At 39.2% G+C, this 19383-nt stretch overlaps 1 protein-coding gene across 3 annotated transcripts in view; it reads left to right on the top strand.

Moving 5' to 3' along the window:
- MDN1 (midasin AAA ATPase 1) overlaps positions 1 to 19383 on the top strand; it is a 92218-nt gene that overhangs the window by 29887 nt on the left and 42948 nt on the right. For all 3 annotated transcript variants that reach the window (XM_038133103.1, XM_038133102.1, XM_038133104.1), the window contains exons 24-49: positions 463 to 641; positions 1015 to 1223; positions 2292 to 2438; positions 3207 to 3348; positions 3477 to 3611; positions 3688 to 3826; positions 4767 to 4905; positions 4997 to 5127; positions 5618 to 5762; positions 6881 to 7010; positions 7569 to 7799; positions 8525 to 8722; positions 9390 to 9598; positions 10121 to 10243; positions 11143 to 11340; positions 11433 to 11540; positions 12108 to 12296; positions 13070 to 13159; positions 13253 to 13513; positions 13655 to 13925; positions 14274 to 14433; positions 14734 to 14850; positions 15993 to 16201; positions 16749 to 16894; positions 17382 to 17584; positions 18702 to 18922. In XM_038133103.1, the coding sequence (XP_037989031.1) occupies positions 463 to 641; positions 1015 to 1223; positions 2292 to 2438; positions 3207 to 3348; positions 3477 to 3611; positions 3688 to 3826; positions 4767 to 4905; positions 4997 to 5127; positions 5618 to 5762; positions 6881 to 7010; positions 7569 to 7799; positions 8525 to 8722; positions 9390 to 9598; positions 10121 to 10243; positions 11143 to 11340; positions 11433 to 11540; positions 12108 to 12296; positions 13070 to 13159; positions 13253 to 13513; positions 13655 to 13925; positions 14274 to 14433; positions 14734 to 14850; positions 15993 to 16201; positions 16749 to 16894; positions 17382 to 17584; positions 18702 to 18922 (4430 nt within the window). The remainder of the gene's footprint in view (positions 1 to 462; positions 642 to 1014; positions 1224 to 2291; positions 2439 to 3206; positions 3349 to 3476; positions 3612 to 3687; positions 3827 to 4766; positions 4906 to 4996; positions 5128 to 5617; positions 5763 to 6880; positions 7011 to 7568; positions 7800 to 8524; positions 8723 to 9389; positions 9599 to 10120; positions 10244 to 11142; positions 11341 to 11432; positions 11541 to 12107; positions 12297 to 13069; positions 13160 to 13252; positions 13514 to 13654; positions 13926 to 14273; positions 14434 to 14733; positions 14851 to 15992; positions 16202 to 16748; positions 16895 to 17381; positions 17585 to 18701; positions 18923 to 19383) is intronic.

Below are 19383 nucleotides of genomic sequence, written 5' to 3'. Positions count from 1 at the left end.
AAGTGTTTTAACTTCTTAATTTAAAAAATAAGGTAAATATGTTTGCTTAGGCCTTGAGTTGTTGGTGTCCCTCTGATTGGGCTTTATTGTTTGGATGAATAATGTCTATTTTCCTTCTACTTCACAGTTAACTTTTCATTATAGAGTGACTTGAAATTTATACATGTGTGTCTTGTTTCCTTAAACCATCTTGCTGCCATACCTAGTTTTATTTAAATTCTGATCTAGAAATTTGCAGTTAGAATAACCTGCTTATTTCACACTGCCATGAAAAGCTTCATGGCTAGCTGTTAGCACTTGGGAGTAAAGATATAAATATTTCCCTGTTAGTGTGTGATCTTGGATACCCCAAATGAGTTAAGTGGTGGTGTTTTGATAGTGTGATTTAACAGTGTTGACATCTTGTGTGTGAGAAAGTCATGGCTCATGCTTCTACCCCACTATTTTGGTCATGGCTTTTAGGACTCATCCAGTACTGATTCAAGGCGAGACTTCTGTTGGTAAAACCAGTTTAATTCGCTGGTTGGCTGCAGCTACTGGGAATCATTGTGTAAGGATTAACAACCATGAGCATACTGATATCCAAGAATATATTGGCTGTTACACATCAGATGCCTCTGGAAAGTTGATGTTTAAGGAGGGTAAGTGAGCATGTTCTATATACTCCAAATTCCTGTCTCATTGCAGTGGCTGGGCTTTTTTTTTTCCTTTTCTGATTAATTTGTCTAGTTTATTACGATGGAGAGATGGCCTGTCATGAAGTTAGTAGTTGCACTTTAATGATAATCACTTGTGTGAATTTTAGTGAATTCTGAAAAGTCCATGTCTCTCTCATCATGCTTGTCCCATGGGACCTAAACATCATAAGCCAACAATTGAAACAATACTGTTACTTCCTACTCTGGATTAGTGTTCATCCTGAATGAAATGGGCTGCTGAAAGTATCTGAGTGGATGCTTCTGTTAGATTTGCTTTGTAAGATTTTTAAGTAGGCATTTTTCTGTTTCCCTCAAGGCATTCTCATAGATGCAATGAGAAAGGGCTACTGGATCGTTCTAGATGAGTTGAATTTGGCTCCCACTGATGTTCTGGAGGCTCTCAACCGCTTGTTGGATGATAACAGAGAGCTGTTCATTACTGAGACTCAGGAGGTTGTCAAAGCTCACCCTCGCTTCATGCTGTTTGCCACACAGAACCCTCCAGGTCTCTATGGTGGCAGAAAGGTCTGTATGATCTGTTCCTTTTTGGTAGCTGAGACTTCAGTTGAGTTAATCTCTCTCATACATAAAGTGTGATGTGAAAATGTTATGATGTGTAGCATCATGAATCTCTCAAGAGAGAGAGAGTGTTGAGGTGGCTGTGGACTGTCAGTACAACCGGGCTCTGTCTAAGCGAGTTGCTTATTTCATGGATACAGAATTTCTAATTAATTTTAGGTAGTTGAGATTTAAGTGATTTAGTGAACCGGAGTTCATGTGTATTATACTTGAATCAGCATTTCTTGTCCAAGAGCACTGGAAAAGAGATTCTACTTAGGCTGTAGAAGTCCATTTTGTACTGTTTCTTGTCTGGAATAGGTAATTTTCTTCATGGTGACTGGTATGGTGCTGTGCTTTTGATTTGTGATAGCACAGGGATGTCTTAATTATCGCTGGGCAAAGCTTGCCCAGATTCAAGGCCTTTTGTGCTTCTCACACTGCCCCATCTACTTGGGAGTAGGTGGGGGGGGTGCATGAGAAGCTGTGAGGGGACATAGCTGGTGACAGCTGACCCCAGCTGCCCAAAAGGATGTTCCATGTCATATGACATTGTGTTTAGCAGTCAAAACTGGGGGGAGGAGGAAGAAGGGGAGTTCAGTGTTTGCTTCCCTAAATAACACTGGTGTGTGAAGGAGCCCTTACTTCCTGGAGATGGCTGAATACCTGCCTGTTGGTGTGAAGTGATGAATGAGCTAAAAGCTAATTTTGCTTTGCTTGCACCTTTTGCTTTACCTATGAAACTGTCTCAGCCTAAAAGTTTTATCACTTTCACCTTTCCAATACTCCCATTGTAGGGAGAGTGAGCTTGTGGCTTTGTAATGCTTAGCTGCCTGTGCCCGTAAAAAAACACTCAGTCCATTTTAAAGCTTTTGTCCTCACCCAGACTGTCTCTTATGCTTTATTTCAAGGTTGATGTGCGTGTGTTAATTTGCATGCTATGACACTATCCTTATTTCCTTTGGATGTGTCGGGGAAGATCTAGGAGCAATATCAAAGGAAAAAGTTCAAACACAATGTGGTCTCATATTTTAGGTTTTGTCCAGAGCCTTCAGAAATCGTTTTGTGGAGCTGCATTTTGATGAACTGCCAAGTGCTGAACTGGAAACCATCCTGCACAAGCGATGCAGTTTGCCACCTTCTTACTGCAGCAAGCTTGTCAAAGTCATGTTAGACCTGCAAGTATGAGAGTCTTTTTTTTTTTTTTTTTTTTTAGTATAAGAAATGCAAACATGCTTCAAAGTAACATGCACAAAGTAACAGAAATCAGAAATTCCTTCGGGGGGGGGGAGGTATTGTTAGCTGAAGGATATTTAAAATCCTAAATCACGGAGAGAACCCATCAAGGTACTGAAATCAAATTTCAGTGGCTAAGACTAAGGCTAGGGAAGGTGATGTCAGATGTGAGAGAAAGCTAGGAACAAAAAAAACCCACCAAAAACCCAAAAAAACAAACAAAAAACTAGACACCTTGGGATTTAATGTGTAGAATTATCCCTTGCTGTGGAGCCAAAGCACAGTATTGGATTTGTAGGGGTCTTTGGGTCATGTGAAATTTGGTATTATTTTTAAGCAGCAATTTTGGATATGTTGGGATACTCCCATATTTAACACACATTTGGCACTTAGTATGTAGCTAAAACTACCTTGTATTTAAAAGCAATTACTGCAGCACAAACAGGATTTTGTTTTATTCCAGGTACCTATTCTATTCTTAGTTGTTTTTTTTTAAGTTATCATTATCTAAATTATTTAGTTCCTGATGTTCATCAAATACCTGCCTAAAAAGGAGTAAGTGTTTAGATATTGTGACTCTACTGGAGTTTTTTTTTTGTAGTTATTCGTAGAATTTTCTTGTTGCAGTGTCACTGCAGAGAGGGATGATTAGCTTTGCTTGAAGTATTTGGACAGGTTGATGAAAAAATACCTCACATTTTGTTCTTGTGGCAGTCTTACCGCAGAGGTTCGACGGTGTTTGCGGGGAAGCACGGATTCATTACCCTGCGGGATCTGTTCCGCTGGGCTGAGAGGTACAGGTTGGCAGAGCAGCTGCAGAAGGAGTATGACTGGCTTCAGCACTTAGCAAATGATGGTGAGCTCTGCTGCTCCAGCTTTTCTAAGTGTCTGTAAAATTGCTTTCCGGTCCCCACTTCTTAAGTGTAAATTTTTGTTGCTGATTACCCAGGTAGTAATTGCTTTCTCTCTTCCTCTGTTTTGTAGGTTTTATGCTTCTGGCAGGCAGAGTCAGGAAACAGGAGGAGGTGGATGTTATTCAAAATGTCATTGAAAAACACTTCAAGAAAAAAATATATCCTGAGTCTCTTTTCTCAGGGGAAAGTGTCAAAAAGCTACTGGGTGAGTTTCCTAGAGGGGCCCCACTGGTAGATCTCTAGACATGACTGAAGCTGATGGATTGCTTTGTGTTGTGCAGCTAAGTCTTCCACATGGATGTCAGTGATGGACAGAGATTTTAACCATGTTGTCTGGACTCAAGGGATGAGGAGACTTGCCATTTTGGTGGGACGAGCCCTAGAGTTTGGTGAACCAGTACTGCTGGTGGGAGACACTGGGTAATCTTGCGTTTTATGATGTTCTTGGTAGTGCTGTACTGGCTGCTGAGCTGGAGACAAAATGATTGGGTGGGCTTCAGTGCTGCTTTGGTCTGGGATTTTCTGATTTGAGCCTGTCTCATGGCAGACTTGCAGCTGCTGTTTTTCACAGTTCCTTTCGGAGGAGAAGCAGATGCATCTCATTTAACCTGTGTCTTCGATGGGTTTATCTGCACTGTGTAACTACACAGAAGTTACATAAAAGTAGTAAAATGAAAGTGAACTGATTTCTGTCCCCAGCTTACAAGGTCTCCTGTAGAATCTCACTGTGCCTCACAGGAGGGGCTCCTTTTGGGGTATTGTGACATTTTTCTCTTTGAGAGCACATTCAATTTGCATGTTGTATGAGCTTGAATATAGTCTTGCTACCACTTTTCCACCTCATATGTTGTGGTGGAGGTTGTGGAAGTAGATACTGTCTGCTCTTGTGCTGGTTATAAATTTGTTGAGTAAATTTTTATGGAAGAGAAGGAAAGAAAAATGCAAGAAAAGAGAGAAGGAAGATTTACTTGGGTAGTAAATGAAAACTAGATGCTCAGCAGTTTATTACATCAGACTTAGGCTTTGTCTAGACATTGTAGCATTTCCAGTTCAGTGAAATGTTAGGCTGATTGAGTATCTGTTAGGGCAAGCTGAAATAAATTTGACTTTGAACATGCAGAAATCCATCAATGCAGCTATTGATTTAAATTTAATTAAAGGCAAGTCAGCAACAGTTTTGCCAAAAATGGCTTCACTTTGCATACATTTCTTTCAAGGAAGGGAGCAGAAGAAATTTGCATGCTGGGCCCTTACCTCATAGCTCTTCAATGAAAGTATGAATCCTGTCCAAACGGAGCTGATTGCTTGGTTTTGCTTCTTTTTTTGATTCATCCTTTTTAATCAAATTACTTGGTTGCAGGTGTGGTAAAACCACCATTTGTCAGATCTTTGCAGCATTAGCAAATCAGAAGCTGTACTCAGTGAATTGCCACCTGCACATGGAGACATCAGACTTCCTGGGAGGGCTGCGACCAGTCAGGCAGAGGTCCAAGGAGCAGGTTTGTCTTTCACCAGTAACACCTTGGATTGTGTTACCATGGAAGAAAAAAGTAGCAGTTACCACTTCTCACTTTCTTTTCTATTTCTTAGGAGGAATCTGATGGTTCTAGACTCTTTGAGTGGTGTGATGGACCTCTTGTTTTAGCAATGAAGGAGGAGGGGTTTTTCCTCCTTGATGAGATTTCTTTAGCTGATGATTCTGTACTTGAGCGACTTAACAGGTATGTCTGAAATGTGGTAGTACTAAGCATCCTCAATGTGTCTGTTCATTGTCTAAACATGAGTGGGGTAAATCTGACTTCTTTTAGGCACTTTTGTTTCCTGGCTTAGGTGAGCTGCTCTCTTGCTGGAAAGGACAATGCTACAAATAAAACTTGAAAGTAAAATCTCTAGTTTACCATCTGCAGTATTAATGTTTTCAGCCTGCAAATGAGCTCTTGAAATTATGTATTTTGTCAAATCCCAGGAACAAAATCTTTTTATTCCCCTCTTTTGTGTGTGTGTGTGTAAAGAAAACCCCCAGAGCAACTAAAATATAAATTCCAATTTCATTATCTGTTTGCAACAGTATCCCTCATTTTAGTCTTTTCTGTTACCCTTTATATTGGGTAAAGGAAAGTTCATCCAGGCCAATCAATATGATTTTTATTTTTAAGTGATCTTTTGAAGTGTGGAGCAAAATGTAAGCAATTTTTTTTACCTTCTCTCCAGTGTTCTTGAAGCTGAAAAGACATTGGTACTTGCTGAAAAAGGTGGCCAGGATGATGAAGAGAATGAAGTAGAACTATTAGTTGCAGGAAGGAAATTCCGTATCCTTGCGACCATGAACCCAGGAGGTGACTTTGGGAAGAAAGAGGTAAATGCCAAAACATCTGGAAATGCAACATGCATCTTCTGGTCATACTGACCATTAAGTGGTTGGAGGTGCAATACAAAAATGCATCGTGCCAGTTCTGGCATTTAGTGCTTTCTAGTTGGCATCTGCTTCATCACTCTAGAGGAGGATTGGGGTGAATCTGTTTTCTGCCATTTCTGTGGGCTATCACTTTGGCATTATGAATGAATACTCAGCAAAATGTCAAAGGAAGCTTCAGGCCTCTAAATACTCTAGTCAGGCTTGATATATGGAATATTCAAGTACAGTAACTGTGACTTGTGAAGCAAGTAAATCCAGGTCTCTGGGGTAGTACAAAGTTGCATATCAGATTTTTCTCCTTAATGCTACTCAGAAAGTGATGGTCATCTTGTGTTTCTTAGTGAATAGTGAACATCACATCTCAAAAAAGCTTTTTCATTGAATGAAAGAAATTGTTTCTGAAGTTGAGAAATAAGTAATTTAAAACATGTTTTAAAAAACCCATAAGACAATAAAACCTTACAATTTTTAAGCAGTGTTGGAAGTTAGTTTTTTAAAAAAGAACCAGAAGCTCTTTTACTCAAAAGAAGATGGGTAGTCCATTTAAAGTTGCTTCTGAAGTAGAGAACCACTCATTGAAGCCATGTGTTTAAACAGGATTTATTTCTGGATTGCACTTGTGCTACTAATTTTTGTATGACCAATTCAGCCAAGGAAAAGGGGAATGAAAGAAACAAGTTGTAATTGAAGGCGAATTTCCATGAGGTTGTTTGCCTCTGTAAGCAAAGGGAGATTACAGAGCCATTGTTTGATACATGGTGTCCTAAAATGAAGTGGAGCTATGGTGCTTGCAAACCAGCTCAGTTTCTTCCCATATTCTTTTGAACTTTCTGTATCACCCATTTCATGCATTGATGCCACTACTAGAAGTCTTAAAAATCCTTCTTTCAAAGATTTTGTTATAAACTGTCTCTGTCAAAATTAGAAGGAAGGATCTATCTTGTTCACTTTATTTATTATTTACAATTACAGTGACTACAAGGCTGTTATTAGCTGACCTTTAGGGAAGATGTTTTAATGACTCTTTTTAATTGCTCTGTCACTCTGCTTGTTTGCAGCTTTCCCCTGCGCTGCGCAACAGATTTACAGAAATATGGTGTCCACAGAGCAATGGCCGTGATGATTTGATACAGATTGTAAACCACAATCTCCATCCAGGATTGTCTCTGGGTAAAATAAACCACAAGGGTAGGTGTTTCTGTGTGTTGGTATTTGAAAATTGCTAAGGAAATAAGGAGTATGGAGGCTGCCAACCTTTCCTCAGAATATACACTACTGTCACCCTTTTTCTGCTACATTTCTCCCTGAGGAGAGTATGATATATTCTAGACTCTGTTCTTCCTTCATTGTGTATCATATGTGTCTAGCCAGAAGTAAATTCAAGGCTGTGTTTACTTCACCATCCAGGTAGCTGAACTATCCCCAGCCCTTCAGTGTCCCAGCTTGGTTTTGATATAGAGTGTTGAAAGAGCTGGTACTTCATTTTCTGCCAGCAGCTTCACTGTTAGTATTAGTCATGTGATACTGTCTTGTTACCTGAATTTAAAAGGATCTGTAACAACAGCTCAGGCAGGAGCTTTCTCTTCTCTTATTCTGTTTCTAGGGTATAGAGTACCCGTACACATTGCTCATGCAGCTGTACCTACCTTAAAGATGTTTTTACAACAGTGTAGCAGATGTGACCAAAAAAATGGTAACTCAAATTTATTTGGTGGTTTGTTTGTTTGTTTTTAAATATTTTTTTAGGGCCCGATATACCAGAACTCATGATGGACTTTGTTGAATGGCTGACTAATCAAGAGTTTGGTCGCCAATGTATTCTCAGTGTGAGAGACATCTTGGCCTGGGTTAATTTTATGAATGTCATGGCAGAGGATGAGTCGAGTTCTGCCAAGGGATGCAGCCGCCCTAGCATTTCTCCAGGGATGTCTTTTATCCATGCTGCATGTTTGGTGTATATTGATGGAATAGGATCAGGTAAGTCTTCAGTGCTCATTTGGTAGCAGAAAATATGAAACTGTGTATTTGTATTAATATTTTTCATGAAATGCAAACAAAATGCTTTGGGGCAGCATGGGACTCTTCTAGGAGACATTTTCACTTCCATTTGACAACGTTCTGTACATCATATGCCTTTTCTGTGTTTCAGCAGCAAGAGTTTGAGTAATAGAGCAAGCTGAGGTAAATTAGAGGGATTAATAATATTATAAAGGCTAGCACACAAATTTAGAAAACCTGTGGTTTTTATTGAGCTGATGTAGTTTTACTGAACTGATACAGTACTTAAGCACATATTAGGCTCTCTATCCCCACTCCACATGTCAGCATCTGTCTGTGCTGGCCTGTACCACGCACATAACTGAGAATGCATCTTTGTGTGTTTGGCTGCTGGCCCAGCTGATAAACAGTAGATAAGGGAGAGGAGGAAAAGTGGAAGGCACAAGAAATGCCAGAAGAGAAAGCCTGAGGGGGCCTATGGCAAGGGATCAGGGTGATTGTGACGGTAGAAGAAAAGGGATTGGGAATATGGTGTCCTTAGTTCTGGGCTCACAGAACAATCTCTCCATGGTAAATAGTACTGGAAGCACTAAAAACATAAAAATAAAATATAAACCTGCATGCACATGAAGGGATTAGTTTCTTGTCGTAAGTTGAATATGCCTAGTTATGTTTTGAAGCACACTTTACTTTCCTAATTACAGGTACAACATCCTGCTCAGCTGATACAGCTCTAATAGCTCGTGAGAAATGTCTGACATTCTTACATGAGAAAATGAGTCAATTCTTTGAGCTGACTGATTATCAGAAGAATGAACTGAAGATTTATGACAGAACGAAGGAGAAAGAGCTTGTATGGATGGACAACTTTATGGGAATTCACCCGTTTTTTATTCCAAAAGGCAAGAGACTGTGGGAGTGGGTGGAAGTTTATTCTGTGATTTATATTTTCAGTAGTTTTGTTACTCACTAAATCTAAGTAGGATACCTGAATCATCATAGAACAACTTATTGGTTCTTAAGCTTTAGAAGAATCCCTTTTCTGCCTCCAAGTCTGTAGATTACAACTCAGTCACATTTATTAAGACACATCTGTTCATTCCCTTTTTTCATTAGAACTGGCAGTGTATGGAACTGATTAATCTGGAGCATGACTGGACTGTATCCCTCAGCGTCAGTTTTTCAAGAGCTGCTTTTGAGTTTTAAGTCCACATGACTGAAGTGCAAGAACACATTTATATTTGTTCAGGGATAGATCTCTAGTTTAAGTCATGAACCAGGAGGTATTGAGGTTTCATGGCAAAATAAATCATATGTCCATATGCTTTTTTTTTTGCAAAATTCAGTATAAATATGTGGAGATGGGCTGAGATGCAGCTGTGGGTCAAACAAAGTGTATGTGCCACATCTTTGAGAATGGCATACAAGCTGGATCCCCATTGCTTGCTGTACTGGGATCAGCAATTTACAGACAGAGTGAGCTCATTCAGAGGCACACTGTCAGCATCTCCAGTGTAAACATTCTTTAATTGTTTCATTGTTTTCTGTTTTATCTTTCCTTTGTTTTAGGCCCTGTTATCCAGAGGAACAACATGACAGATTATGCTTTAAATGCTGGGACTACAGCAGTGAATGCACAAAGACTGTTAAGAGCCCTACAGCTTAACAAACCTATTTTGTTGGAGGGTTCACCAGGAGTGGGCAAAACCAGCCTGGTTGCTGCCCTGGCAAAAGCCTCAGGGAACTGTCTTGTTCGAATCAACCTGTCTGAGCAAACGGTAGAATAAAATATTATCTTCACTACTTGGTGTTTATGGCAGGGTAGAAGCTTTGTATAACTTTTAAAGTGCAGTTCTCTTTAACGTTGGCACTCTGTCTGAAATGTCAGTTTTTCCTTCTTGGTCTCAAAACTGAATGGGAGGGGGAAGCAGACAGAGCAGTAAGCTTCTGTGAGTGATTGCCAATTCCCAGATATTTCTGTTCTTTTCAGGTGAAGTCATGCATATCCTTGTCTACTGTGTTTTTCTTGGTTTCTGCAACATTACTCGTAAACAGCTTTAAGGCTTTTTAGCTTTTCTGTCCCAATTTAAATTTTTGTTGTTAAATATTGCACCTGGTCACTGGAGTCCTATAATGGAAAAGCTTTCAGCATTTTGCAGTTGCTGAAAATTTTTAATTAGACCTAAAGTGTAGGTATTAAAAGGGAAGGGAGAAAATGTTAAGTTAACAAATGATGTTTATGAACTTCTGTTAAATTTTGTAATTCCTCAACTCCCCCATTCTGTTCTTTACTCCCAAAGGATGTGACAGACTTATTTGGGACAGACTTGCCTGTTGAAGGTGGGAAGGGAGGAGAATTTGCCTGGCGTGATGGACCACTGTTATCAGCTTTAAAGGCTGGACACTGGATTGTCTTAGATGAGGTAAATTCAGGTTTGGGGACAAATAAAATGGAATGTTCTAGAAGAGCAAATTTGGTGATTTGCCTTGTGGAATAAATACCTTTGAGTGCTGATGATCTCCCTTCATGGAGGCAGGTGATGTCTAGACTTCCTTGAGACAAGAGAACAAGGATTGAATCCCAGCTTAAATTACCGCAGAAAACCAAGGATAGGTCTGATTTGCATTTGAAAATTTTTAGGGAAGAATGTCAACAGAAGTTTTGGTACAAGTGTTCTTTATGGATGCAATTTCACTGAAATGGAAGGTGTTTTTCTGCGGACTAATATACTGTGTTGGTTACTGATTTAATTGAGATGGGGAAGAGTTCCATCTTGCCAGTATAAGCTATCCTGCCACTGCAGGTTTGTTCATGTATCATGTAGCAAGTGCTTTCAAGCATGTGTGCACAGATCTGCTTTATTGGCAATATGCATTCTAATTATTGCAGAGTGCAAAATCTTCAGTTCTTTAGCCCCTTGTATACCTCATTTTCCCCCCCTCTACTGAGAAGAATGCCACTTCAAACAACTTCTATAATTAAATAGCTGAAACTGCCTTAATATGAACAAACAAACAAAATGCTTTGAGTGCCACAAATGTATGAACATAAATTCAGGAAAAAAGTTCTGAAAAATGCAGGTTTTACAATGGAGAATTGTTTTGTTATCGCAGTGAAAAAACACTGTACAAATAACAAGTGAACATAAGGAAGTGTTAGTTGCTCCAGTATAATAACAGTCTAGCTGGTAGTAATAACTTGTGTTAGTTCAAGAACAGCAATGAAGTGGAATTTTACCTTCTATATATCCCAGACTATTAGACTAGAGATTATGCAAAAATGTTTTGTGGAGCATTAATATGGTATCCTTTCTTTCCTCAGCTGAATCTGGCTTCTCAGTCTGTGTTAGAGGGGCTTAATGCATGCTTTGACCACAGAGCTGAGATTTATGTTCCAGAATTGGGAATGAATTTTCATGTACAGCACGAGACGACTAAGATTTTTGGATGCCAGAATCCCTACAGACAAGGAGGTGGAAGGAAGGGTCTCCCCAAGTCCTTTCTTAATAGATTTACACAGGCAAGCTTATTTGTTTGGTTTCAACTACATCATGATCCTGTCTTATAGGTTTCTGACTTTATAAACACTCTGAATTCTCTTGATTTTTACAGGTGTACGTTGATCCACTGTCAGCAGAAGATATGAAGTTTATTGGGAATACATTGTTTCCTGCTATTGATAAAACTATTATTGCTAAAATGGTTGCTTTCAATAACAAGGTAAAGATATTTTAATTTCTTTTCTGTAGAAGTAGGGAGAATGCAGTAAAATTAGAAAAAAATAAGTATAATGTTTTATTTCCAAGCATTTTTATAGAGAAGTGGGATGGAAAAGAGGGATGGAAATATATGCAGAGGAAAGTAAAGAACACCACTAAACCTGAATTCTTGTGCCATGACAATCAGATGCCTTGTTGATATTTGATGAGGCACTGTTTTTCACAGAAGATAAAACATATATACACGGGAGAAAGTAGTCTTCTGTGACCTTAGGTAAAATCTCTTGTGTCAGCATCTTACTGCATATTCATTTATAAGAGTGCAAGAGTAAAGTGCAAATTTGAGCTGAGTGTTAAGAGAAACAGTAGAGACAAACTAAATCAAGCTTTAGTTCCTAACATATCTTCAGCAAAGTAAATTCAGCCTGCTCTTTCAGTTGTCTTTGTCTTGTAAGCAGTGCCAAAGGCAGAAGTTCAATCCACATTTAAAAAAATATTTGAAGACTAGTTTGTGGGTGGAATAAAAGATTACTTTTTAAAATTACTATCTTTTTTTTTTTTTTTTAAGATTGAAAAAGAAGTAATGGCTGAAAAAAAGTGGGGACAGAAAGGAGGACCCTGGGAGTTCAACTTACGTGATCTTTTCCGCTGGTGCCAGCTTATGCTTGTTGACCAGTCACCAGGATGTTATGATCCAGGCCAGCATGTGTTTTTGGTGTATGGAGAAAGAATGAGAACCAGAGAAGACAAAGAAAAGGTGAGCCATTGTTCTCCTTCCTTTCTCTTCAGATGGTCAGGACATATTTATAGAAATCCAAGTATAGATCTCCATTTTGAAGATTCCTTGCAATTCATTCATAGATACTTATCTTTTAAAAATAGGTTTGTTTGGAGTTTTGGGGTTTGCTGTAGATACCTGCTCCCCTTGCCATTTGAAATATCAATTTAATTAGTATAAAAGCAGGCAGCTGATGTAAATGAAGGCAAGTAGAATAACTAAGGACTTAAAACACATTGTACTCTTGTGTGATTCTGTATTAAATAATGTTTGCTACCTACTTATCCCTCTCTTGGCATAGAAATCCTGTGCTTTTGTTTAATTTCACACCACTTAAATGGTATTAAACTGGAGAGTCAGGTTGTGAAACTGAAGTTGCTGGCTGTATGTGACTGGCTATTTCCTCATGGGTTTACCGTCCCCTCCCTGTAACATTGTTGTATTTTTCCGTGTTACCAAGGAAAGGACTTATCTATGAAGTAAATTCTATCCCACTACTTTGTTAAAGAGAAACAGTATTTCAAGTCTCAGGAAACCATGATTAATGAAAGGATTGCAGTGGGCAGCTCACACTCACACTGTTTGCTGCACTTTGAGTTAAATGGGCTGGTGATTCACTGTGTTAGTTACTGTCATACAGCTGTGCAGCTGAGAGGAAAAGATACTTCAGATGTCACCCTTTAGAAGTGAATCTTTGGAACAGTGAATAACTTGAACTGATAATTCTCTTTTTGCTGTTTTAACTGTTCTAGGTTATTTCTGTATACAGAGACATTTTTGGCCGGGAGGCCAATGTGTATACAGGAACCAGGGAGTTTCACATCAATCCATATAATGTTCAGGTAAACTGTTGACAAGGGATTTTGTGATGGGATAGGGAAGGAAACAACTTGCACAGCTAAGCTCCATTTACCTCTGTCTGTCATCCCTTTCAGATTGGTTATTCAGTTCTTTCTCGTGGCAACTACATTCCTCATTCTGGCAGAACTCTCTCACTTCTGCATCATTCACTGCAGTCCCTGGAGTCTATAATGAAGTGTGTGCACATGAGCTGGATGGTGATCCTGGTGGGCCCAGCAGCTGTTGGCAAAACCAGTCTGGTGGAGCTGTTGGCCCATCTCACCGGCCATCGGCTGAAGATCATGGCGATGAACAGCGCCATGGATACAACTGAACTCCTGGGTGGATTTGAGCAGGTAAATACTGTTTTGGTAATACGGCAGAATTTCTCCTTCCTTCCTAATAGTGGCCAGTCTGCTGTGAGCTTAGTGTTCGTAAATGGAGCCTTGGCACCACGGTGTTCTGCATGAACTAACTCCCCAATGGCCTGTTTGCAGGTTGATATCAACAGGCCATGGCAGCACCTCTTGGAGAAGGTGGAGAGTGCTGTGAGCACACTCGTAAGGGACAGTCTGCTCCTGGCAGAACTTTGTGCAGATGATGCTGAACTCGTGCTGCGTGCTTGGAGCAATTTCATTCTGAATTACAAACCCAAATCTCTGGGAGAAGGAGGTAGAAGTGTTACAGCTGAATTAGTGAGCAAACTGGAGGGAATACTTGTACTTATCCAGCGACTAAACAACAAAATAAATTCTTACACAAAAGCAGGTATGTATGTTGGTTTTCCTTCTTCTTTTTTTTTTTTTAATTGTTGTTTAAAATAAGGCATCAATACTCATCATATTTCATCTCATGGGGAGAAGTGATGCAGAAAAGTACCCGTTTAGGGAGTAAAGTGTCAATCTGTTTTATATTTCTTTGTGCTTGCAAACATTTTCTGTTCACGTGGATTTTGCCTATGGGAGGCTTCCGAAGAGCTGGAGCCTCTGCTGTTATGTTCCCCTAAAAAGTAGGAAGCATATGTGTTTATTAACAAAATAACTGCTATTTTTCTCAAATGTTGCTGGAAGCTACTTCATTAATGGACGTCTCAGTGTAAGATGTGTTTCCTTTCAGAGTTTGCTCACCTGGTAGAAGAGTTCCGGCGTTTCAAGCTGCAGCAGGCCCAGGCTGCTGACTGCAACAGCCATGGCACTTTTGAGTGGGTAGATGGGATGTTGGTTCAGGCCCTGCAGTCTGGAGACTGGCTCCTAATGGACAATGTTAATTTCTGCAAGTAAGAGATTTTAGTGGCCTTGTTTCAGTGAACCCTTTTACTTCCCTGATTGACTTTGCCTCTTACTGAGTGGTTCACAACTGAATATTTGGCATTTGATAATAGGCAGGAGCAATAAGTTAGATTTTCTGGAAGTGTGTCTTCCTTCTCAGACATCTTAGCACTAGACAGTATTCCTGTTACCTTATAGTGTAATTAACTGTTCGGATTTTGCTTGAGATTGGTACCATTTTGATTTCAGATCAGAAAGGGATCAAATTGGTACCTTTTTGTGACCACATGAATTTGTTTTGAATGTAGCCCTTCTGTGCTGGACCGCTTGAATGCTTTGCTTGAGCCAGGAGGTGTTTTGACCATGAGTGAGAGAGGTGTCATAGATGGCACAATTCCTACAATAGCTCCTCATCCAAACTTCAGGTACTTATTTCTGCTTTTTGTTTCCCCTTCTTTTTGCCCCTTTATCAAGTAGCAGGTTTAGCATAAAAATGTCATCAGTGAGCCAGTCTTCTGATATTTTGAATGCTGTTCAGTTTGCCATTAGTGTAGTGACAGTCTCTAGCAGGGAAGAAAACTGCACTGTGGTGAGCATATAAAAGAAAGCTTAAGAGGTTTTGCTTTATATCCCTGTTGCAACACGAACTGTTACACAGGAAAATTCATAGCAGTGTGCCTCTGCCTTGATTTTGCATTTCTAGTTTAGAACTCCAGCACTTCCCTGTTTCACTGTGATCAAATTGAGAATACATGCATTGAGGATGGTGAAGTCTTTAGATGTGCTGGTTATGAAAGCTGGTATATGGGCATAATTATTTTCTTACAAGCTTTTTCCATCCCATATATAAATTTGAGTTTCCTGCAGTGACAGGACTTAAAAAAAAATGCAACAAACCCCCCAAATGGACAGTCTGTTCTCTCAGACCTGAAGGAGTCTCTGGGGAAGATGGAAGGAGAATGTGCCAGGATTCTGTATCATTCCTACCTGTTACAAATTCATAACAAGGATATTGGGACTGATACCCTCTGGTTCCTCTGAATTGGAAACATTCTTGACTTTTCAGAAACCTGTTTCCACTACACTGCATCTCAGAAGTACTTTTTCCTCCTTGCTTTTAAGAGGTGTCTATTGATAGTATTAACTACTTGAATGTTGGATACTTTGGTTTTTAAATAGCACAGATTTATTTGAAGCTGTTGCTAAGACTTCTAAAAATCTTTATAGCTCAGTGGCATAGTCTGACTTTTCTTTGTAAGTGGGCAAATAATAAAACACATAATTCAGATAATAATAAGTTAGAAGTCATGCAGAATATCAGTGTCTAATTGCAAATTATAGCTATTCAGAGCGTTTTCTCATTTTAATGCAGTAGCTGTCTCTGGATTTCTAGATACTGTGTCCCCATTTTTATGAAGATGAATTTACTTTATGGAGAAGCAGATTTGGTAGTTCCAGAGTGATAGTTTAAGGACCTCAGTTGCATCTAAAGAATTTAAGGCAGTTGAGATGGATGATTGTTGTAGGCCACTTCCAACTTGAATTACTCTTTTCTGATATCCCACAGGCTCTTCCTTTCTATGGATCCGGTTCATGGGGAAATATCCAGAGCCATGCGGAATCGTGGGATTGAAATTTACATTCCTGGGGAGAATGATGGAAATCTATTGGACAGTCTGGATTTGAAGTTACTCCTGCATGGCTTGGGTTTAGTTGGAGACAGTGTCTGTGATGCACTTCTGGCTGTGCATTCAGAAACAAAGGAAGCAATAGCAGGTAAAAAAAGTCTGTTCAGTATTCTTTAGCATCATGGGCTCATTATATATATGTGGATGAAGTCTTTAGTATTAAACCCTGGTTATTTTATTGTGTTATGTGCTGATATAAGTAAGCTGTAATCAGTAAAACTGTAATCAGATACTTTTGGATTGGTTTTTTTGCATTCCCAGGAAGTAGGCCTAAGTCATGAAAACATGGTTACTACAGTGCTTTGTAAGGAGACATCAGACATTGGCACATTATCCCTTGCTACCAGGAAGCCAATGTATTCAAAGTGAAAATCAGCAAAATAGAGGGTTTGCACGAGTTGTATTTTGCAGCTGAGTTTCATTCAGCTCAGCTGTCTGGTGTCTTTTTTTGAGCTAGTCGTCTGTTATTTACAGTCTTGTCAGGTTTTCTTATCAACCTTGGGAAGAATCCATTCATCTTTCAGGTCAATAGGATATATTTGTTTCGTATCCTGACGCCTAAAGTGGTGTTTTCAGATTAAAGGGCTGACAGTTGCTAAATATTCGTATCGCTGTAATTGCTGTGTATCTTTCAGGTTGTGTGTCATCTTTGTCACCTTTACTTCAGGCTGCTGTATTAATTGTGCAGCAAATACAAAGAGGCTTTGGATTAGCACAGTCTTTTTACAGAGCCTGTTGGGAAGTTTATGGCCGCTCACAACAACTGCAGATTAACCAAAAGGTAAAAATCCTATATTTGAACGCTTTTCTTAGATCATCTGGATAAGTGAAAAATGTAACTTCATGAGGCTGGTGTTTGAGACCCTCTGTTTCTTGAATGCCTGAGACAGAGACTGATGGAGATGGTGCTCTTGGAGAGATGAATCAAACAGTATCCTGTTTGGACTCTGAGGCTTGTAGATTGTAACGGCTTGAGCTGAGACTTTGGGATATTCACACTGATGCATCTGTAGCCTGTAACACTGTGCACACTGTCATCTACAGACACATTGACTTCTGCTTTGAAACTGCGCAGTGTGTTATTTCACTGCTGGTAGGAATGTTTTGGTACTTTGATTGTGTATGTTATATAGTGTTTGTAGAAGATTTGGTGTCTAGTAATTTCATAATAAATACATGTAATTAAAGAGTTTTCTGAGCTATGGTGCTTGAATATATGCTACGTGTTTGAATGTGACTCTAAACTGCTTTTTGGTTGTTTGTTGTAGCTTGTATTAGAGTTGGTTACAAGGCATGCTTCCTCTCTGGCTTCCCCTGACACTTGGGGTGAGTCCTTGCTAGCAGTGGGATTGTGGCCAGACTCCCTGCCTTCGGCTCTGTTTGCAGCTGAGGACTCACTCCTTTCCACAGTCCAGAGTGATGGACAGGTCCTGATGTATTGTCTGCATAGACTAAACCTCAGAAATTGCAGGTAGGCAAGAAACTTTTTTTTGGGATAGTAAATGAGAAACAAAGTATGTGAACTATTCATGGCATGTCATTGTTTATTGCAAAATCCTGTCTTCATCAAATTGTACAGGTGGAGATTGTGATTGTCATACTCTTGTGCTCCTGTTACCTTTACCTCGTATACAACAAATGAAAGTTCAGTTATTTACTGCTTTATTCTTAAGTCTTCCAAATACATTCAAAGTACTTGGCTTTTTAATCTTCAGTAAGCACATTTGACTAATTTTGGGAGTTGTTTAGCAGAAAATGTGAATGTAAACACTGGGTTTAGTAGGTAATAAGAGCCCCAACATTTCTTCCTTCAGTTTCCTTCTAAGCTTTAAAAGAGCATTGAACTAGTTTAGAGTATACTAATTATTCTTGGGATTTCCAGTTTTCATGTAATAAATTATTCATTGGTAATTTTAGGTCCAGTAGCTTCAGGTAAAAACACAAATTTCCTTCTTCAGACAGAGCTGTCTGAAAGAAGCAGAGGCCCCCATGCAGGGGGTATATGAAAGAATTTTCTAATGACTTCTTGTGCAATACAGCTGTTAATTTTTACAACACTGGTGCAAAAACTTTGTTTTTGCCTTCTTTGCTTAATAACCTACTCTGGACTATAGGTATACAGATAGGTACTGTAGGTTGCTTCCAGTGAAACAACAAGCTGTGGAAGTTTGTAGTAAGATAAAAAGTTGAAATTGTAATCTCTTAGCAATGTGCTGTGTTGTTTGCTGTTTTTGTTTGGTTTTGTTGTTTATTTTTTACTCAATGACACTTATTTTCCTGTCGTTGTCTTTTTTAATTTAACTTTGCATATCATTCTGGTGCACAAATCAATTAGAATTTCTCAGTGAAATTCTGCGCATATTTTCTTGAGATAGTGCATGAATTTTTGGCAACATTGAGCTCCTAATAGTAGACACTGCCAACTAATTTGAAGTTGGAAACTGGTTTTAAAGCTAAATAATGGAGGAAAGATCATTGCATTGCTACACTGATGCCTAAAGATGGCTGCATAGCTTGACTTGCAAAATATATTTTTTTGTGGATTGGGCAGTTTGAGCCCTTGATTGCTGTACTTCTTTGTGTTTCAGGACATTACCAGTGACTCTGCAAGATCTTAAGAAAGTTTTGCAGTCCACTAATCCTGAGAGTCTCAAGTTCACTGCTGTTGAGATAGATGCAAACTGGATGGATGAAATGGAAGTTCTCCAGGCTTCAGTGAAATTGTTCATAGAAAAGGCGACCAATCAAGACTGGAAATTAAGAGTTAAATGGCTTAACTCCTTAGCCAAAAATCTGCCACAGGTGCTTGGTATGTAATCATTTAATTTTGTTTTGTCTAAGGGCTGAGTTGTTAAGTCTTCTACGAAAACAGCCAGACCATTCCAAATTATGGGTTATGAAGACTCTCAGCTATCCACACTAATTCACGGGCATGGAGGCTCCAGGGAGGGGCAGAAACAGGTTGTGCACGGTAGAGAAATAAGGAGATTTGGGCTAAACATTATCCTTTATTATTTAGCCATGTGTGTAACTTGTGCCACTTCTGAATTAGTTACTTTTGGGTCGGTTTTTCATCTGTGTAAGCAAATATGCCTTTTCACTATTTCTTTTAGTGACAGTGAAAGCAGGCAAATGCCTTCTGTGTATCTGGTGTTAAAATACAAATGCTTAGAAGGCCAAGAAACTGCAGAACTGAGATTTCCTGAAGCAGTGTTTTCTGAACATTCAGGATAATAGCTGAGATAAGCTATTCACTAAATTACAGAATTA

Source organism: Motacilla alba, chromosome 3 (assembly GCF_015832195.1).
Source record: "Motacilla alba alba isolate MOTALB_02 chromosome 3, Motacilla_alba_V1.0_pri, whole genome shotgun sequence".
In the NCBI taxonomy this organism is placed as follows: domain Eukaryota; kingdom Metazoa; phylum Chordata; class Aves; order Passeriformes; family Motacillidae; genus Motacilla; species Motacilla alba.
This window is presented reverse-complemented; position numbering and strand designations above follow the sequence as displayed.